Here is a 17,389-nt window from a genome sequence, read left to right on the forward strand (position 1 = left end):
ACAGCTTTATATTAATTGTGTTGTCTCCCCCCTCTCTCTCTCTGGACGCGCACGCACACACACACTGGTGACATCCTGGAAGGCCAAGTCTTTGTGCTGAACACTTCAAGTTTCAAAAACAAGGCCAATTGAAGCGGCGCGGCTCAAAGCCGGCACCATTGTAGGCGAACACATTGAGTTTTGATTGGGGACAATGGTGTTTCTCAAATTTCTAGCAAAAAGAAAGCCATACTCCATCTGTGATCTCAATGAGCGCCTATTCATGAGCTTCCTTTTCTGCGCCATTCGTTGGTGGAGAAAAGGAGGCAGATGTGGAGGGATAGAGCAGGGGAGAGTGCATTTTAATTGGCTGCAGTGTGTAGGTCTGTCTCTGTCTTTTTCCCCCCCCCTCTCACACACACATACACACAAACACACTCTGGAGTTATATGCCACTATAGTCCGTGCAGAATAGAGGGCGAGAGAGCCCAATAATCTCGCCGTGTTGATGAATACTTGTAGCCCATTCATTAAACAAAGATAATCCCTGCCAACCTACCTTGGGGGCAAAAAGAAGAAAAAGTATTTTGTGTTTGTGTCTTAGTGTGTGTGAGAGAGGGAGAGATTGCCTGAATTCTGGCCAACTGCTCTGGCAGACAGAGACCCTGCAAATCTTTGAAATATTCATACGCCGCTGCAGGGTTATCCCCATTTACAAATAAGTGTTATTCTAGCGGCTGAAGAGTGGTGCTTGAGAGACCTCTGTCTGTCTCATTAGCTCAAGTGCCTCTTCAGCGCAGGCTGCTTTTGACTTTTGCAAGGCGGGCTTTTACAGGCTGCAAGCACCATTTATTTATTTATTTAACTATTTACATTTATTTATGTTTGTATTTAATCCTAAAAATAATCATATTTGATATTCAAGGTATCGAATTTCTTAATATATGATATTGTTTATTTTTGTATAAGATTTAATTTTCGACATAAAGTATTAATATTTCCTGTTTGACTGTTCAGAATTACTATAAGTATAGGTGGAAGACCTCCCTTGTTAATTATAGGACAAAAATGATACCGTCTTTATGGTAATCAGCAACTAACGTGATTAAATACAAACAGTAAGTCATGATTTTGGACTAAAAAGAAACCCTAATTATCCAGCCATAAGCTGTTCATTTCCCATACTTTTTTTTTCTGCGCGTAACTGTATTGAGCGTAAAACGGAGGTTAGAAACTCCCCAACAATGTGTGTCCAGGCCTCACTGCTCCCCTGACTCTGTCTTTAAAGGAATGCATTTATCCTGATCCATTTCCGCGGCGCAGTGGAGCTGGTGTGAAGTGGCAGGTTAACAACCTCTTGTCTGTAAGCCTGGGGCCTATACTCGTTGTGCCCGTCAAGCGTGTAAATACTTCAGTGAAAAACCCCCGTGCGTTTCTTTTCTTCGCGGCCCCTTGTCTAACTGCTACTCTAACCTCTGGCTCTGCGTGACAGAGCCGGCTGCTGCGGCGGGAGAGCACGGGAGGGGATCCGGGCCCAGCCGGGCTGCAGGCGGGGCAGCGGCAGTGGGACAGGCCGCTAGAAAGCCGCACCGGGGTGCAGGGGCAGCGGAAACATGCTGCTACATATGTTGGGTCAAGCATGGCCTTTGTTGAGATCTTAAAAGGGTGTTAAAACCCCACTCGTCTGCAGCCTTCCTGAAAGAACTAAAAGCATCTTATAGTTTTTTATGCATAGGCCTAATGAAGTGGTTAAAAGAATGTTGGATTTTCTAAGTGCTCACAGTCAATTTTAATTGCGCGGGGGGGATTTTTTAATTGGGCCTGGAGGAATAATGGTTAACTTAATCCTTATCATATAGCTTATAGCATACTTTCTATTAAACTTTTCGTTCGGTTTAGCCAAACCAGAACCTCATGACGTAAGTGCACAGATAACTTCATAAGTGTACTTCACTTGTTATATAAGCCTTATAAGTTGACTGTGAAAATATGACTTAAATTCTCTTATCACCAATGAAATTAGCACCGTAATTAAGTGGGAGGTTTCACTTTCCTTTTTGTTTTGTCTCCGAATAATGCAACGTGCAAGCTGCTTTATTTCTAATTCATCCTAAAGTAAAAAAGTCAGGTCTATCACCCCTTCAGTGAACGCTGGGTTTCTCTGCTGTTTGTAACTATCACTTGTTTACTGGAGAACGGGCAATTTTCAACCAAGCGAAATCGTCGCCGTTGCAGATAATTACTTTGAATGTCAAAAAGATGTAGTTTTAATATCTTCTCTATTAGCCTGTTGGCTAGGTAATTAAGGTGCAGATGACAGCAGCGAGGGAAACAGATGGCATTTGCTTACAGTGATTCAGAAAGTAAACAATGAGCCTGGGAGGGGAGAGAGGCTGGGCTGCACACACTCGCTGCTTGCAGCGCACCGAGCAGCCTTTTCTTTCAGCCTCATCCTCCAAGGTACTGACAATTGTTGATTAAAGACAACATCTATAACTTTTTAATCTGAACTCCAATAGCTGCGTGAATTATCTCCTGAGCGAACAGGTGAGGGAGCAGGTGGCTTGCAGCACGTTGTCCTTTTGTGGCTCTGTGCGTCGTGGACTTCTTAAATCTCTGGAAGCATGACGGCATTATCGCTTGTTAGTTAATAATAGAGGGCAATAGGAGGATAGCACAAATCCCAGATCGATGCCGTGATTTTTATATAGGGTGCAGAATTAAGTCTAATAGAAAATAGTCTTTAAATTCTGTTTTTACACTTGTTTAAAAAAGAGCAGTTTGATTCTTTAAAAAAGAATCAATCTGGAGCCAAAAAGAAACCACTGTGCGTGGGGCGCATTAACTTCCCGAGATATGTATGAATAAATAAGTCTACAAAATAAAATAAAATAAAAAATTCAAGTAACCGTTAACAACACTTGATTAGGAAATAATCATTAGGAAAATAATTAAATGATGCTGTCTGCTACTCTTTTTAAAATTAAATGTTAAATAATAAATATCCTATATGTACAATAATATCTGCACAATAATGAACATAAAATTCTGGCAATTTGACTGTATATCTTTAACTAAAATAAGTGTATCATTAAATGGAGTAAAAACATTTACTAGCCGATTTGATATTGTTAAACTTGCAGCAAATTATTGCAATTAATAATTCTACTTGTCGTCATATCCACATTTACGTTTAAAAGGTGAGAAGCCCGTGAACAGAAAATAAAACGCAAAACAAAAACAGGAGAAAAACTGAACCCGATTAATTTTCTTCTGTTATAAAATCTCAATTTATCTTTTTTTTTCGTTTAACTTACTTCACACAACAATAAAAAAAAATTTCGTTGCAGGTAGGAAACTGTAGCCCTTTTCAGATTTGAACTCAAGACATTGGTTTTCCTGTAGCCGAATGAACCGTGAAGTAATCATTTAGCATCATCCATTCCCTTCCTGCACACGATAAACTGCGGCAAATGGTTTGTTTTTTCATCTTCACACAGTAAATCTTTTCTTTATCTAACAAAATAAATTATACTTACCTTCCAGAGATTACAGGCACACGTCATCTTTAATTGCAAGTCTTAAAATAGTCTTTAATTAGTAGCTGCCATATCAAGCTGCCAAATAATGTAAAATATATCTTTAGGAATAAACAAAAAAATGTCTTGAAAGGGATGAATTTTCCTTGATTTAGGGCTCATATTTGATAATATGACATGTACCGAACTATAATAATACTTGATAAGGCTAATTAATGGACTAACATTAGCTTTTGTTAAAAAAAACAAACAAAAAAAAAACAAAAAGAAAAAAAAACTATAAAATTGTGTTTTTAGAAATATACACTGCATCGATTTGAGCTTTGCAGGAACTCCCTTTAGATTCTTAACACTTGATATTTCAAAAAAGAACTCAGGTGGACACAGTTGAAAGAAAAAAAGAGGGAAGCCAATCAGATTGCTCCGTCTCTCTTTGGCCAATGACAGGCGCCACATTGTTGTCAAATTTGTCTAATGAAAACGTAGGAGCAACAATAGAGAGAGGAGAGAGGGTTCTGTATCCACTGACAATCTCTGGAGGAAGTTAGTGTCTCAGGCTGTGGCGAGTAGCAACCTCAGCTCCTTCTGGACACTTTTAACTTTGAATCGAGGAGGAATGACCATTTATTTCTGCTCCCATCCTTTTCGGATTTAAGTCGTCTGTTTCTAGTCATATTTCTGCTTCTTCGGCTCTTGACTCGAACAGTTTCCATTAGAGTTTCGGTCTCAAATTTAGTCTGTTAGAAACCATTTACTTCGACTGTTGTCCAGAGATGTTAGGAACCACGGATCATATCTGATCAGCCCAATATTAGCATTACTCAAATAAATCTTCAACTAAACGCCGTTTAAAGTTGTTTAAAGTTTCGTTGTATTAGTGAGGGATCGCGGGCATGGATCTGAGACCGGAGCTCCCCACAGTCTCCTCAGCCTCTCAAGTCCTTCCAGGAGCAGCAGCAGCAGCAGCAGCAGCAGCGGCCGCGGCTGCCTCCATTCCGGTGTCCATGGCTGGAAACTTGCTGCGCGGCCCTCCGCTCCTCCTGCGCGCCGCGGACAAGTACCCGCGCACACCCAAGTGTGCCCGCTGCAGGAACCATGGTGTGGTCTCCGCGCTGAAAGGTCACAAGCGCTACTGCCGCTGGAAGGACTGTATGTGTGCCAAATGCACCTTGATTGCAGAGAGGCAGCGGGTGATGGCAGCGCAGGTTGCGCTGCGGCGACAGCAGGCTCAGGAGGAGAACGAAGCCCGGGAGCTTCAGCTGCTCTACGGGACGGCAGAGGGACTCGCCCTGGCTGCCGCGAACGGCATCATCCCACCGCGTCCAAATTACGAGGTGTTTGGTTCTGTCAACAGCGAGAGCAACTCAGGTAAGACGAGCTACAGTGCATGTTAATAGGTTAAAAATAACGTGTTCTCTGTTGTTTAGCAAGTAATAAAAACTTGCAGGCCATCTGTCAAAAATAAGTCTCAGAGCAATTAATGCAGCAGTAAGCAGCAAATAGCCCATTACTATTCACTCAAGTTATTGCATTGTTAAACACAGTTGTGATTTCTTCCTTTTATTAAGCCTAAAATCACATGACTCGACTGCTGACAGTTTCATTGGTGTCTTCATTGTAATATTTTTAATGCCATATGAGCGGTCTCAGATTCTACACTGTAATTTTTTTCTTTTGTTTTCTTTATTGTATCAGCAGATTCAAGTATCCAGAAGTATGAGTTGTTCCCTAAAAACCAAGTGTCCGGGTCAACCAACCCGCAGCAATCTGTGGGAAAAATGGCGTCCACTGAGGGCGACTCGGCACTGAGTATCTCGTCACCAGACGGCCGGCATGGAGGAGGCTCAGGCTCCGAGAATGGAGACAGTGAGTCTTTCATCAACTCACCTGTATCCAAGCCTTTAAAAGACGGAGAGGAAACTCCAGGGTCTGTTAGCTCCATTGGCTCAGATTCTGGTTCTGAAACCGACAAAGATGAGCAGGAGCCATCACCTTCCTCCGCGGCCTCTAGACACATGAATGCCATCGACATCCTGACCCGAGTCTTTCCCAGCCACAAGCGGAGCGTCCTGGAGCTCGTACTGCAGGGTTGTGGCAAAGACGTGGTGCAGGCCATCGAGCAGATCCTCAACAACAGCGGCTCTCAGGGCCCTAACAAGGCCGGGCCCGATGAGACGTGGACAGCCGAGAGGATGCTCCAAAATGCGCAACAGCCTCCGCCGGCCTCCGCAAGCACAACCACTCCGACGAGGCCGATGCTAGCCGGAGCAATGTCGCTAAGTAACCGCTCTGCGTTTTCTCCACTTCAACCAAACGCCCCGCACTTCGGCGCAGACCCCGGCACCTATCCGTTGGGCACCCACCTGGGACTCAACCCGCTGCGACTGGCCTACTCTGCACACAGCCGGGGACTGGCCTTCATGACGCCTTACTCCGCCACCGGGCTCATGCCCACCTTAGGCTTCAGACCCCCGATGGACTATGCATTTAGCGACCTGATAAGGGACAGGACAATGTTACACAAGGAGCAAAGCTATGCCAGCGGCCTTTACGGGCCTTTGGTCAACAACACGCCGGACAAACAATGAGGCTGGTTGACTTATCACTGAGAGACATTACATTGTGTTTGTAGCCGCAAGTGTTGTGTCTTTTTTATTATTTAGGCTACACACTACTGTATATAATAGGATTATCTGGCTTATAGTCAAATGGTATGGAAGCGGGAAAACTGAACTCACATATGTGTAACTTTAAGAATAATTTTATATGTTAGATTACAAAGGTTTGGACAACTTTCCCCATTTATGAACTTCATGATCCCCACTACTAAAACTATGTGAATCCCAACATATTTATTGGTTCCAAATAAATTACGATCAAGATGGGAAAGTAAAAAAAAAGCAGAAGAAAAACTCAGTACATGTTTTTATTGCAGATTTTTATGTAAACTCTGCACGAAGAAATAATTTATCAGAGTTTTGACTTTTTAAACCCCGTCAAATTTTACAGCTGGTTGATTAAACAGAAGTGAAAGAGGAGAAGTTAAACGGAGCACAAGTTATTAAAACATGTAGCTGCTTGCTGTAAAACTAATGATGTGTAAATGTCATTCATTTTTACTTATGTATCATTTCAGTTATCTCACTTCTTTCGTTTTTCCCTCTACCTGCCTGCATTATAAATTGCGTTTGGTAATATGAAAATGCTAAGCTATATTTTTCATTTATCCGTTTTTAGTCAGCTCAAATATTTTGTGGCAAAGTGCTGGACCAAGTCAGTTTCTCTTCAGATGTTGCAAGCTGTGCCGTCACATTGTATGAATATGCTGGAAATAAATGTTATTTTAAAAAAAGGGGGTGGAAATGCATGATTTTTACTAATTCTTTACCTGTTAAAGGATAATACAATCCACGCAATTTCATCATAAAGATGCTCTAATCTAAAACGTTTTAAAGTCTTGAAAATAGCAACACAATCGATCAGTGTATATAGAGTTGGATTATATATATATATATATATATATATATATATATATATATATATATGAGAGAGAGAGAGAGCTAAATAGATGGATAGATCTTCAAAAGGTCGATTTGTTGCTAAAGCTTCAAGACTTCACAACGTTTTAGATTTTAGTGCATCTTTATGATACAGGAAACATTATACGTATTTAATAGAAACCTCCTTAGTATGTTTTTAATACAATATCAGCAGTTTTCCAGAGTGCATGGATACGTTTTATAAGGATAATCAACGAAATATTCAAACACACACATTTAACATGACTGATTTATCTTTAAAACCTTCAAAGAAACAATTGAATGATCTTCAACAGGATGGAACACATTAAGTGTGTTTTATCCTTTTTAGTAACACGCCTGGTATTATTTAAAGCAAGATTATAATGCAAACGTTGGCAAGAGTGAAAGTGTTGTCGAGATAAGACACCAGTGATCACTTGTTTGTCATGAGTTTACACAGTTGGCCAGATTCACACAGATCCTAAAATTTGTCAGCATACGTTTATTTTATCTGGACATGGCTGTGAAACTAAAAAATAATTACAAAAAACTAACAGTCATTCTTTAACCCAAAATAAGAAAATAGTAAAGCTTATTGATATGTATGAAGTATCGACTAAAAACCTAAGTCCCTCTTCTGTTTTAACGAACAGGAAAGAAGCTTTAATATTTCTAAGGAAACAATTTGATAATCCCCTAATTGTCTCTCTTGTAAACTTTAAATTTCACCGTTTGTTTTTCGGACATTGCAGATCGACTGGCCTCGTTTCACCCGTGGTTAAATGGTTATATCAGTATACAACCGATCGGCAGCATTTTTCAATTTACTGCGGGATTTCACCGCCCTCTCAAGAAAATCTAAAGAACATTGGCGCCATCTACCGGTCATTACATGTCAGCATCAGGAAATATTCAGAACTGAAGCTGGAAGCTGTGGTCACCTGACTGCTTGCTGATAACGCCTTTTAAATGAACCGTGCAGCAGACGTGCCAGGACAAAAGTGAGCATCAAAGTGTGTGATCTTCTAACGGAGTCCGGCGTGCAACAATAACAGAAGGAGGTCATATCCACAAGAGAGGGGGCATACAATGAACCTTTTTTCTTAGCTATATTTTCACAGGGAATCCAAATACGACGTCATTATTCTGTGAACAGTTAAAAGCTACAATCAGCACGTTTTAACTGTTTACTTGCGTTTATCAGTATGCTGATGTTAGTGATATCATGCTCATCGCGTGATGGTCTATCCTTCTTACTGAAAAACAAAAAGGAGAAGCATTAAGGCAAGCGGCTGCGGCTGAAGGAACCCAAAACAAACAAACAAAAAAGCAATATCGGTATTCTCAATATCTATATTGCGTTTGCGTTTGTTTGTTTTTAAATCCTTGGTTTGTTTATTTTCCCAAAAAGCCAGTGGACGTAAATAGTCATTCAGATTCAGTACACACTAAACAAAATTGCATGACTTAGTCCGGACTGATGTGCAGACAGTCGCTTGTGTGTGACAGATGGCACCACTAGATGACAGTCTTGTCTAAGGAATAACATCCGCAGCACCACTACGTATTGTTTAAGGCAAGTATCTATAAAGCCCAATGTGTAGGTTACAATACAACAGATTGCATTCATTAGGGTATTTCGTCAAAGATAAGACCAGCATAAAGGAGCATGCTGATTCAGCCTGCACACACAACTATGTTAGTATGCTGTTTTAGCGCATTTCCAGTATGTCTACCAGTTTCTCACCCGGCTTTTGTCTTAGCGATACAGTTTATTTCAGCGCAAGCATATTTACTTTGTGCTTGAGTCGCTGGCTTCGTTTTGCATGAAGTAGCTCTATAGCACCACCTGCTGGCCATCTGTGTGCAAAGCATTGACTAATACAGGCTGTGAATACTGAGCCCACATGCTGAAATTACTAAACAAGCCTATGGTCACATCAAAAGCTAATTAATGTTTTGTTTGCATGGTATAGCTTAACTTTGAGCCTTTATTTATTAAAGACAAAAAACAGCATCTGGAGGACTAAAACTAGTCTATAGTTTTATATTATATTATATTATATTATATTTATATTTGATATGTTTTGTGGTAATATCATATATATATATATATATATATATATATATATATATATATATATATATATATATATATATATATATATACATATATATATATATATATATATATATATACCTGAGCACCGTCAGACACTGGCACTTAAGCATTTTGTAATCAGGCCATTTCATCATTTTGTCTCAAGGTTTGTGGATTTTTTTCATTGTAGTGCATTACATCTACAAGATAGAAGATTACTTGATATCATGACAAATCCAAGGTCCAAGTGAGTGGTAATCTATTTCAACTTATGAAGAGAGTTTTAAAAACATGGAAAAGAAAAGCCAGCAGCATCAGCATCAATGAATGTGCAACCGTATTTTCTGTTCTCCTTTTTCTGTCTTCACTAATGAATAATTAGACAAAAGCAGATAAATAGCCAGAAGCCTCTAGAGCGGTGCAGGGAGAGAGAGACAGAACGAAATCCATTTAAGTTATTACTCCATACATAAAACCCATTTTCATTTTCACAAGCGCTGTTTGGCTTACTGTCAGAAAAACAAATAGATAACAGCAAAACAAACTAACACTGAGACAAAAACAATTGTGCACATTGTAGACTGAATTTAGTGTCTTGACTCTTACAGCTCAGCAAACTCACAGCAAAACAGATAAACTAAATATGAATTAAAGTTTTGCTTTGCTATAGAATGCATTCAAATGTGTTATAGCTTTGTTGGCTAACCAACAATGTTTAATTAGTGAGCTGCCAGTAATGAAAAAATAAATATATAAAAACCTTGCCTGCATATACACAAATACCAACTGTTCCATATCACCAGAAAACATTACATAGATTAGTTTTAGTCTTCCAGTTGTTATTCCGTTGTCTTCAATAAATAAAGGCTTAGCTATACCACACAAACAAAAATTTATTTAGTTTTTTTATGTGACCGTAGGCTTGTTTAGTAATTTCACCATGTGGGCTCAGTATTCACAGACATGAAAAAGAGAACGTCAAGATTGTGGGAACTCATTGCTACAACCATTTAAGACATTTTTCTTAACACTAACTACACAGATACCTTTTCAGTCTGTGGAGGGTATGGGCCACCATATACTGACATATGCTCCTCTTTCATCCAGAAGTGACAAGTCATTGAGGGGGAAGTGAGGCACAGCTCGGCTGGAGAAACTGCAATGTGTCAGAGTTAATGGATGGAAAAAAGGCAACCAGATGAGTTGATAAATAAATGATCCAAAAAGCTGAACATCTGCTATCAATATGTCAAGCAAAACAAAGTAACTTAATATTATCTTGAATATTATTATTTGAGTATCAAAATTCTGCTTTTAATATAATGGTTATCATCAAATCGTGATACTGTTCATAAACACACACCAAGTAAATGTCTTTTCTTAAGGTGTGATTGGATCAGCACAGGTAATTTTTTGTTTCCATGCAGCAAAAGTGCTGAAATTATTGTGACAGAATCATCAGTGTACTTTTGATTACTGTGTACGATAACATGACAACAGTTGGTTCTTTTGAGATTTTGCTTAACTGGCTAAACTGCATTTTATAAAGAGGAGGCCCACGCCTGGTCAACCACAATGACACAGCGATGCTGTCAGGCTCAGTTTTAGTGTTATGCAGGTAAAAATCAAACTCTGACTTCAGCCTACATGGCTTCCTGAGGCTAGAACACATGGAACTCCACCAATGTTTATCTGCAATTAGCCAGACCTGGTCAGCTAACTAAGCTATATTTAGCTATTTTTTACTTTTAAATTGCAAATTGAAGATGATGCTCCTTCTGTGGCCCACTGCCGTAGCCTGGGGATTGAGACCCCCCCAGAGAGTTGTTAAATAATTTCTGGGGATTGTCAGATGGTTGTGGTGTGCTAAAAGTGAACATTTACTTTTTCTGAAAAATTTTGAAAAGCATAAAATAAATACATCTGAGACAGAAGCATGGATTATACGTGAGTTATATGGTCTGAACCAGGGATATCTTCATAAGACTACATGAAGGAATTCTGTCACTGTTGCCTATCGTGGCCCCACCATAAGCTTGTGGTCCCATTATTAGCTCTTCAGATTGTACAGTGATTAAAATGAGTGATATAAAAATATTTACAACCATACAGGAAACAACCCACAGCTTCCAGAGACTTATCTGTATTCTGTGAGTAGCCAGATTGCCTATGCTGTGTGTTGGTTAAATGTGGTGTTTTTGGAACCACAAATGCCACAGGCTCCTCATCTGTTTTAAACTGCTATTTACACAACACAAAATTCATGCTGGTTAAAAAAAACACAAACCCAAAAATAAGATTAGTGAGCGTAAGGAAATGAATACTTCCAAAAACACACAAGACGGGTTTTTAGTTACATGGGCTGGACCTAAAATTGAAGACACAAATGAACTGCATCCACCACTCTCACCTTGTTCTTAAATTACAGCAGTGTTATTGGCATAGTACATCTGTACAATGAAACTGGGAAGTGTGCATGTGGTTTGCAAGGAGCTTACAGAGAGACTTCGTATGAGTTTTTGGGGATAAATGGACTTCAAGCTGTGCCGACACAGCATGAGCCCACTAAATCTCCTCTAGTGCAGAGTGTCAGTTAACACTGCTGGGGAAGATAAGGTGCATAGGAATGTGACAGTGTGCATGTGTGAGAACATTTGGTTAGTTACGACTGCAGTTTGCCTGTTACCCCACTATGCTGTAGGTTTGGCTATGAGTCTTGCATAAAATTCTAGGGGTATGTCATTCTTGTCAAGCATGCTCTCCACCACTCACACACAGTTTCCATCCTTTTTGAAACTGATACGTTAATTTGCACATATTTTTTAGGGATTTACTCAAACAAGGTGTTCTCGCTTTACTCTAAACTCAACATCAAAATTTAACCAAGTCTTTACCCATAATTCACATAATTATGACAAGGACATAGAGTCACTGTGTAATTAGATGTACTGTATATAGGACTATGTTTTGCAAGCATGGGCATAGTTAGGCCTATGTTTAAAATTGTCTTAAGCCGGTGACTCAGTCTGCAGCGCAGCGATGTGACCTGCTGGCTGCTCGGTGGTTAGTTGCATCACAGCAAGGAGGTTCTGTCATGATCTTTGGGCTTTGGTTTGGTAGTCTTGTCATGTTCTGGTTTTCTTGTCTTACTTTGTAGGATTTCCCCTTTTGCTTTCTGCTTCCTGTTCATTAGTACACCTGGTTTAATTTGCTCTCAAGAGACCAAGTAGGCAACCAAGAAGATCTGAATGACTACTCTTGCTTTTACTGTAAAAGTTTAAGTGATTAATTTAGTCATGCCTTTCATGGTTTACTTTTACATTAAATTCTTCTTATTATTATTTTTCGATTTCTGTGGGTTTTATGATGAATTATTGCCAGACAATGTGTATTTTATCCAATTAAACGTTGCATTACATACAGTGTGTATTTGCTGTATTGTATTCAGCAGTTTATGGGCATTGTTGCTATTTAATTAGGTCTACCCGTAGTACCTATCTGGGATTTCAGACAAATTAAAAATAACATTTGCAAATACTTGACCGGCTGGTCCTAGTGTGATTGCTGAAACCAAAAACACACACTCTTGTCATTCCTCACCCCCACCATCCCATATATGATACACAGTGTTCCATATGTGATATGCTAATAAATTCTGAGCCTACATTAAAATGATGCCCGCCTCTCCCACAGCCTCCGTTCTCGCTGTTCCTCATCAGTGCTTTCTGCTGAAACGTACGATTTGCAATATGCAGTTAATGAGTTGTTGAAGGCTGAGAATGAATCCCATTCTAGACATAATTGTGTAAGGTTTCCCGAGGGGGCAAGTGTGTGTGTGTGCTTGAAAATTTTGCATGTGTACTTCAGCATTTACAGTATGTGTGTTTTGTGCGTGTGTGTATGCAAGCTTTGTGCCTGGGTGTGCACATGCACAGACTTGTGTGTGTGTGCTTGTCAGTGAAAACAGAAGTGTCTTTAATCTTCATTTGATGACTCTCATTCAGAGCAGGGAGACTGAAAACACTAAGAAAAAAAGGAAAAAAGAAAGAAAGACCAGATGAAAGGAGGGAAGAAACAAAGTGAAGAGAAAGCTCTTGATGGTGAGGTAGAAGATGTTGTGGAGGAGAACTCACCAGGAACAGAACCAGAGAGGGAAGAGCTCTTTTCATGCAGACCTACTTCTGTCAGTATGTCGGCTGTCGCTAGAAATTTAGTGAAGAATTGCTGAAAGCCACACACGCTCCAGTAATACATGGCAAACAACTACTAATAACACAAGATTAAAAATAATTAAAATTGTGAAGTTTGTGTGTAGAAGTAAAGATTAAACAAATCTTTGAGTCCCTTAAATTTTGAGTTTTCGTAATGTACAGCATGCACTGATCAGCCAGCACAAGCATCCCTTATGCTGCCAAACAGCTCTGACCTTTCAAAGTACGATGTCCATAAGGCCTTTGAAGGGTTCCTGTCAGGTAGCAAATCCAACAACTCCTATAACGTGTAGCTTCAGTGGATCAGATGTGTTTTTTTCCCCATCATATTCTATAGAAGAGCTACTGGAGTAAATGTCAACAACTAGAATGCATCATTGTTTTCCTTCTTTCTTGTAGCAGAATTCATTACATCTTTTAAAGAAGCAATTGCTTTCACTATGGCTGCTCTAACTGGTAAGCATGCAGCCCCATTATCAGACAGCCTTGTTACACTGTGTTCTATCACCTTCATATCATTACAGGAATTTTGATTTTTATTGGTTTGCAAACAACATAGGCCAGCCTTCCTTCCCACATGCATCTCGGACCCTTTTGCCGGGTCCTACTTTGGAATACCTTTGGTACAAACCAACATACAAAATGGAAAGCTTCACAAAATCTAAAATTTTGGAGATGCTATGGCTCAGTCCTGTTGCCATGACAGTTGCAGATCTCTCAGATCCTGATGCTGCTAAAAAAATATTCCACTCTGACATTTATGGACATAACCTGTCAGTGGTTTTTATGTTGTCACTGAAATACACCTAAATATTTCCTGTTTCAGTCACCGTGCTTCTTCCTGAGTTATTATAGACACAAACACACTCTCATGCACACCCATTGCACTTGTGAGTCATAGTCTCAAATTAGCACATAATTTCTTGCAGAGTGAGTGTTGTGCAACTCAGAGGAGACTACTAAGTGAAGCTTGAATTACTTTTCACCTGCAGAACCCACTCAGTGTCAGACTGGTGAGATCAGAATGAAAATTGAAGCCTGCAATATATTTATAATGGAGACCAGGTCTTTAGAAACATAAAGATTTATTTATGATAAACAGAACTGTGGAATACAACTCAGGAGACCCTGTATTACTTTGCAGTTTATCAGTATTTGTTATTAACTCTTTGAGTGAAGGGGGGACTCCTGAGGACCTTCAATGGCTCTGTGGTGGCATCAGCCGTCCTGTATGGTGTGGTCTGCCGGAGCAGCAACATCAAAAGAGAGGGAGGACGAAGCTGGACAAAGTCATCAGGAAGTCCAGCTCTTTTCTGTGCTGTTCACTGGACTGGACTCAGTGCAGGATGTAGGTGTTACAGGGTCCTGGCAAAACTGACATCCATGCTGGACCATGAGTCCCACCTCCTGCATGATGCCACTGTCTGCTCTGGAGATCACCTTCAGTGACAGACTGATCCATCCTCGCTGTGCGAAGGCGAGATACTGCAAGCCTTTCCTCCCTGCAGCTGTCAGACTTCACAATGAACACATGTAAACTGTCTTTACATATTTATATACACATTTATGTACATATTTATATACTGTACATGCTCACCCTATCAGACCATTTACTGTACATATTATTAATTATTTGTGTGTGTCTGTTCTTGTTTGAAATCATGTGTATGCTTCTGCTTACTGCACCTGTACTGTTGCAACAAAGCAATTTCCCCACTGAGGGACAAATAAAGGTTTCTTCTTCTTCTTCTTAACTGACTGCAAGGCTGAAGCACTGATGATGTGAACTACCAAGATTTATATTCCAGCAATGTATTATGAAATTTAACAACTACTGTATGAACTGTGAACATTTCTATCCCTTCAGGATGAGTTCTTTGAGCTTAGCAATCCTTGCATTTAAACATGGTGCCATCACGTTAAGTGAAATGGGCATAAAAACGCTTATGAAAACATGATTTGTGCCTTAAAGTTCTCCTTGCATTGACTAAATATGTCTGAAATTTAAAAACTGTAAAGAATGAATAAAATTACTTCGAGCATGCAGTTTAGTGCCATGAGGACTGCAATGAGCTTTACTCTAGGGGGACGAAACAACCACTCGAACAACGGATGGCTCAAAACAGGAGAGCCAAGTCATCAGGTTAGGACTCAATGATTTTTCTTCATCTTAATGATTAAAGACACAGAGAAGACAAATGATTTCAGCAGAGAGTTAAAGAGACCATCTATGTCAAAGTAGAGAAGCCTTCACTTAACAAAAGAGAAGGACTGCGACATCAACTCTATTCACACACAATAGTCACTTAACTAGTCACTCCAACTAGGCCTCAGGTGAGTCACGACTCTCAGTGATCGTTATAGACTCTAAAACATCAGTTTCATGGGGTACGTAAGGGAAATCTCCCTCTAACTCCATCAGTACTGAAGAAGATCTTCTGGATGAGAGTGAAAGACCTGGAAAAAACTAAACCAAGTCCAGATGACTTGACTCAGTTGTAGCGGATTCTGGTAAGACAAAGGGATCCAGCAAGAAGAAGACACACACATAAAAGATGCTTTGGAATTTTATTGATCAACAAATGTCACAGCTGGATTTTGAACAGGAGTCGCTGTTCCTGAAAGACTTAAATAAATTAGTGTTGAAAATTTACTTTGTGTTTGAGTTTGTATTATATTTCATACAACACTGTTAATAAGTTATAAGGATAACAATGGGAGAAATTTTTGGAATGTTCTTTTACAAAAATAACTAAGAAGAGTAACATGGCACTTTTTGGTGTGAGTAATTAACAAAGTAACTGAGTTACTTTTTGAATGAAGTAACTAGTAACTGTAACTAGTTACCTTTTCAGTAACTAGCACAACACATCTTCCTGTGTGCTTCCGAACTGATTTTAAAATACTTTTATTAGTTTTTTAAGCTCTTAAAGGTATTTATCAACTTGCTTTTAGTGCCTCCCAGAGCCCTCAGGTAGTGGGGGCTGGTTTCTTGTTTATAACTAAGGTGGGGACTAAAACAAATCTTCATATTGCTTTTTTTAAAAACATTTTATCATTTTCTTAATAATAAACCACACACATTTACACCGTTTTTCACAACAAACCTGCTCTAACAAAATAATAATCCATAACAACAACTCACTGCTGTTTACACTAGAAGCATAACGGACACAAAATATATTATAAAGGATTTTATTTAGGACAACAATGGTCTACAGTGGTAGTACTGGGTGCAGCCATCTTTAAATCTGGAATCTCCGGCTCCTCTGAGACTTTCAAGTTTGTCATTTGGAAAAACGAGATCACTATGTCATTTTAGATCCTTGGAAATCAAAGTTCCAAGAACAAGTGGAACACACCAAGAAACCACAAGGAAAGCAGCAACAATTAAATACCTGCAACGAGGAAGGCATGTCCTGAGAAGTCAGCTCAAGATCCTAGCAATAAACAGCTATACCCTGCCAGTGATCCGATACCTGGACGGGTTAATAAGCGGACTAATGAAGGTAGTTCAGACCACAAACACAAATACTGCTCACCACGCATGGAGGCAAAACACTAAAGAGATCTACAGACAGCAAAGAGGGAGGAAGGGACTACAGTATTCAGCATCACAGTGACTATCCAAGATTAAACATCCAAGCTCCTGCAATTACATACAGAAGTTGGCCCCAAGAGATGAGGCACTTAGTCAAAGTCTCAGGCAGTGATCACTGGAGGAAAAATAGTTGGAGAAACCATTATGGGAGGAAATACCCCAGCAGGCCTACAGATAACCAAAGTCATGGATATGAGCAGGTTCTACCAATCAAGGCCCAGATCTACCACACCAGGCAGGACCTCAGGTGCAGGCTGTGCAAAAAGGCCTCTGAAACAATCCAGCACACTTGTCACTTGCTGCTGTTTTTTCCCCCCTTGCTAGAGAGGTCCGAATACTCTCTAAATATAGCGACAGAGTAGCTAAGTTTGCAACAGTGAAGGGTCTTCTTCCAGAAGTGGCAAAAGTGCTTGTGTCATTCGGAACACGTGACAAAA

At 39.8% G+C, this 17,389-nt stretch overlaps 1 protein-coding gene across 2 annotated transcripts; it reads left to right on the top strand.

The window, feature by feature from the left end:
- Positions 1-3,861: 3,861 nt before the first annotated feature.
- dmrta2 (DMRT-like family A2) lies at positions 3,862-6,841 on the top strand. Of its 2 annotated transcripts, none has more exons than XM_042005321.1 (2): positions 3,862-4,886; positions 5,214-6,841. In XM_042005321.1, the coding sequence occupies exons 1-2, from the start codon at positions 4,412-4,414 to the stop codon at positions 6,104-6,106; spliced, it is 1,368 nt and encodes a 455-aa protein (XP_041861255.1). In that variant the 5' UTR covers positions 3,862-4,411; the 3' UTR covers positions 6,107-6,841. The 2 variants fall into 2 exon arrangements, with proteins under 2 accessions (XP_041861255.1, XP_041861256.1); XM_042005322.1 differs by having other exon boundaries at positions 3,863-4,886; positions 5,217-6,841.
- Positions 6,842-17,389: the final 10,548 nt, after the last annotated feature.

This window comes from Melanotaenia boesemani, chromosome 14 (genome assembly GCF_017639745.1).
Source record: "Melanotaenia boesemani isolate fMelBoe1 chromosome 14, fMelBoe1.pri, whole genome shotgun sequence".
Classification (NCBI taxonomy): domain Eukaryota; kingdom Metazoa; phylum Chordata; class Actinopteri; order Atheriniformes; family Melanotaeniidae; genus Melanotaenia; species Melanotaenia boesemani.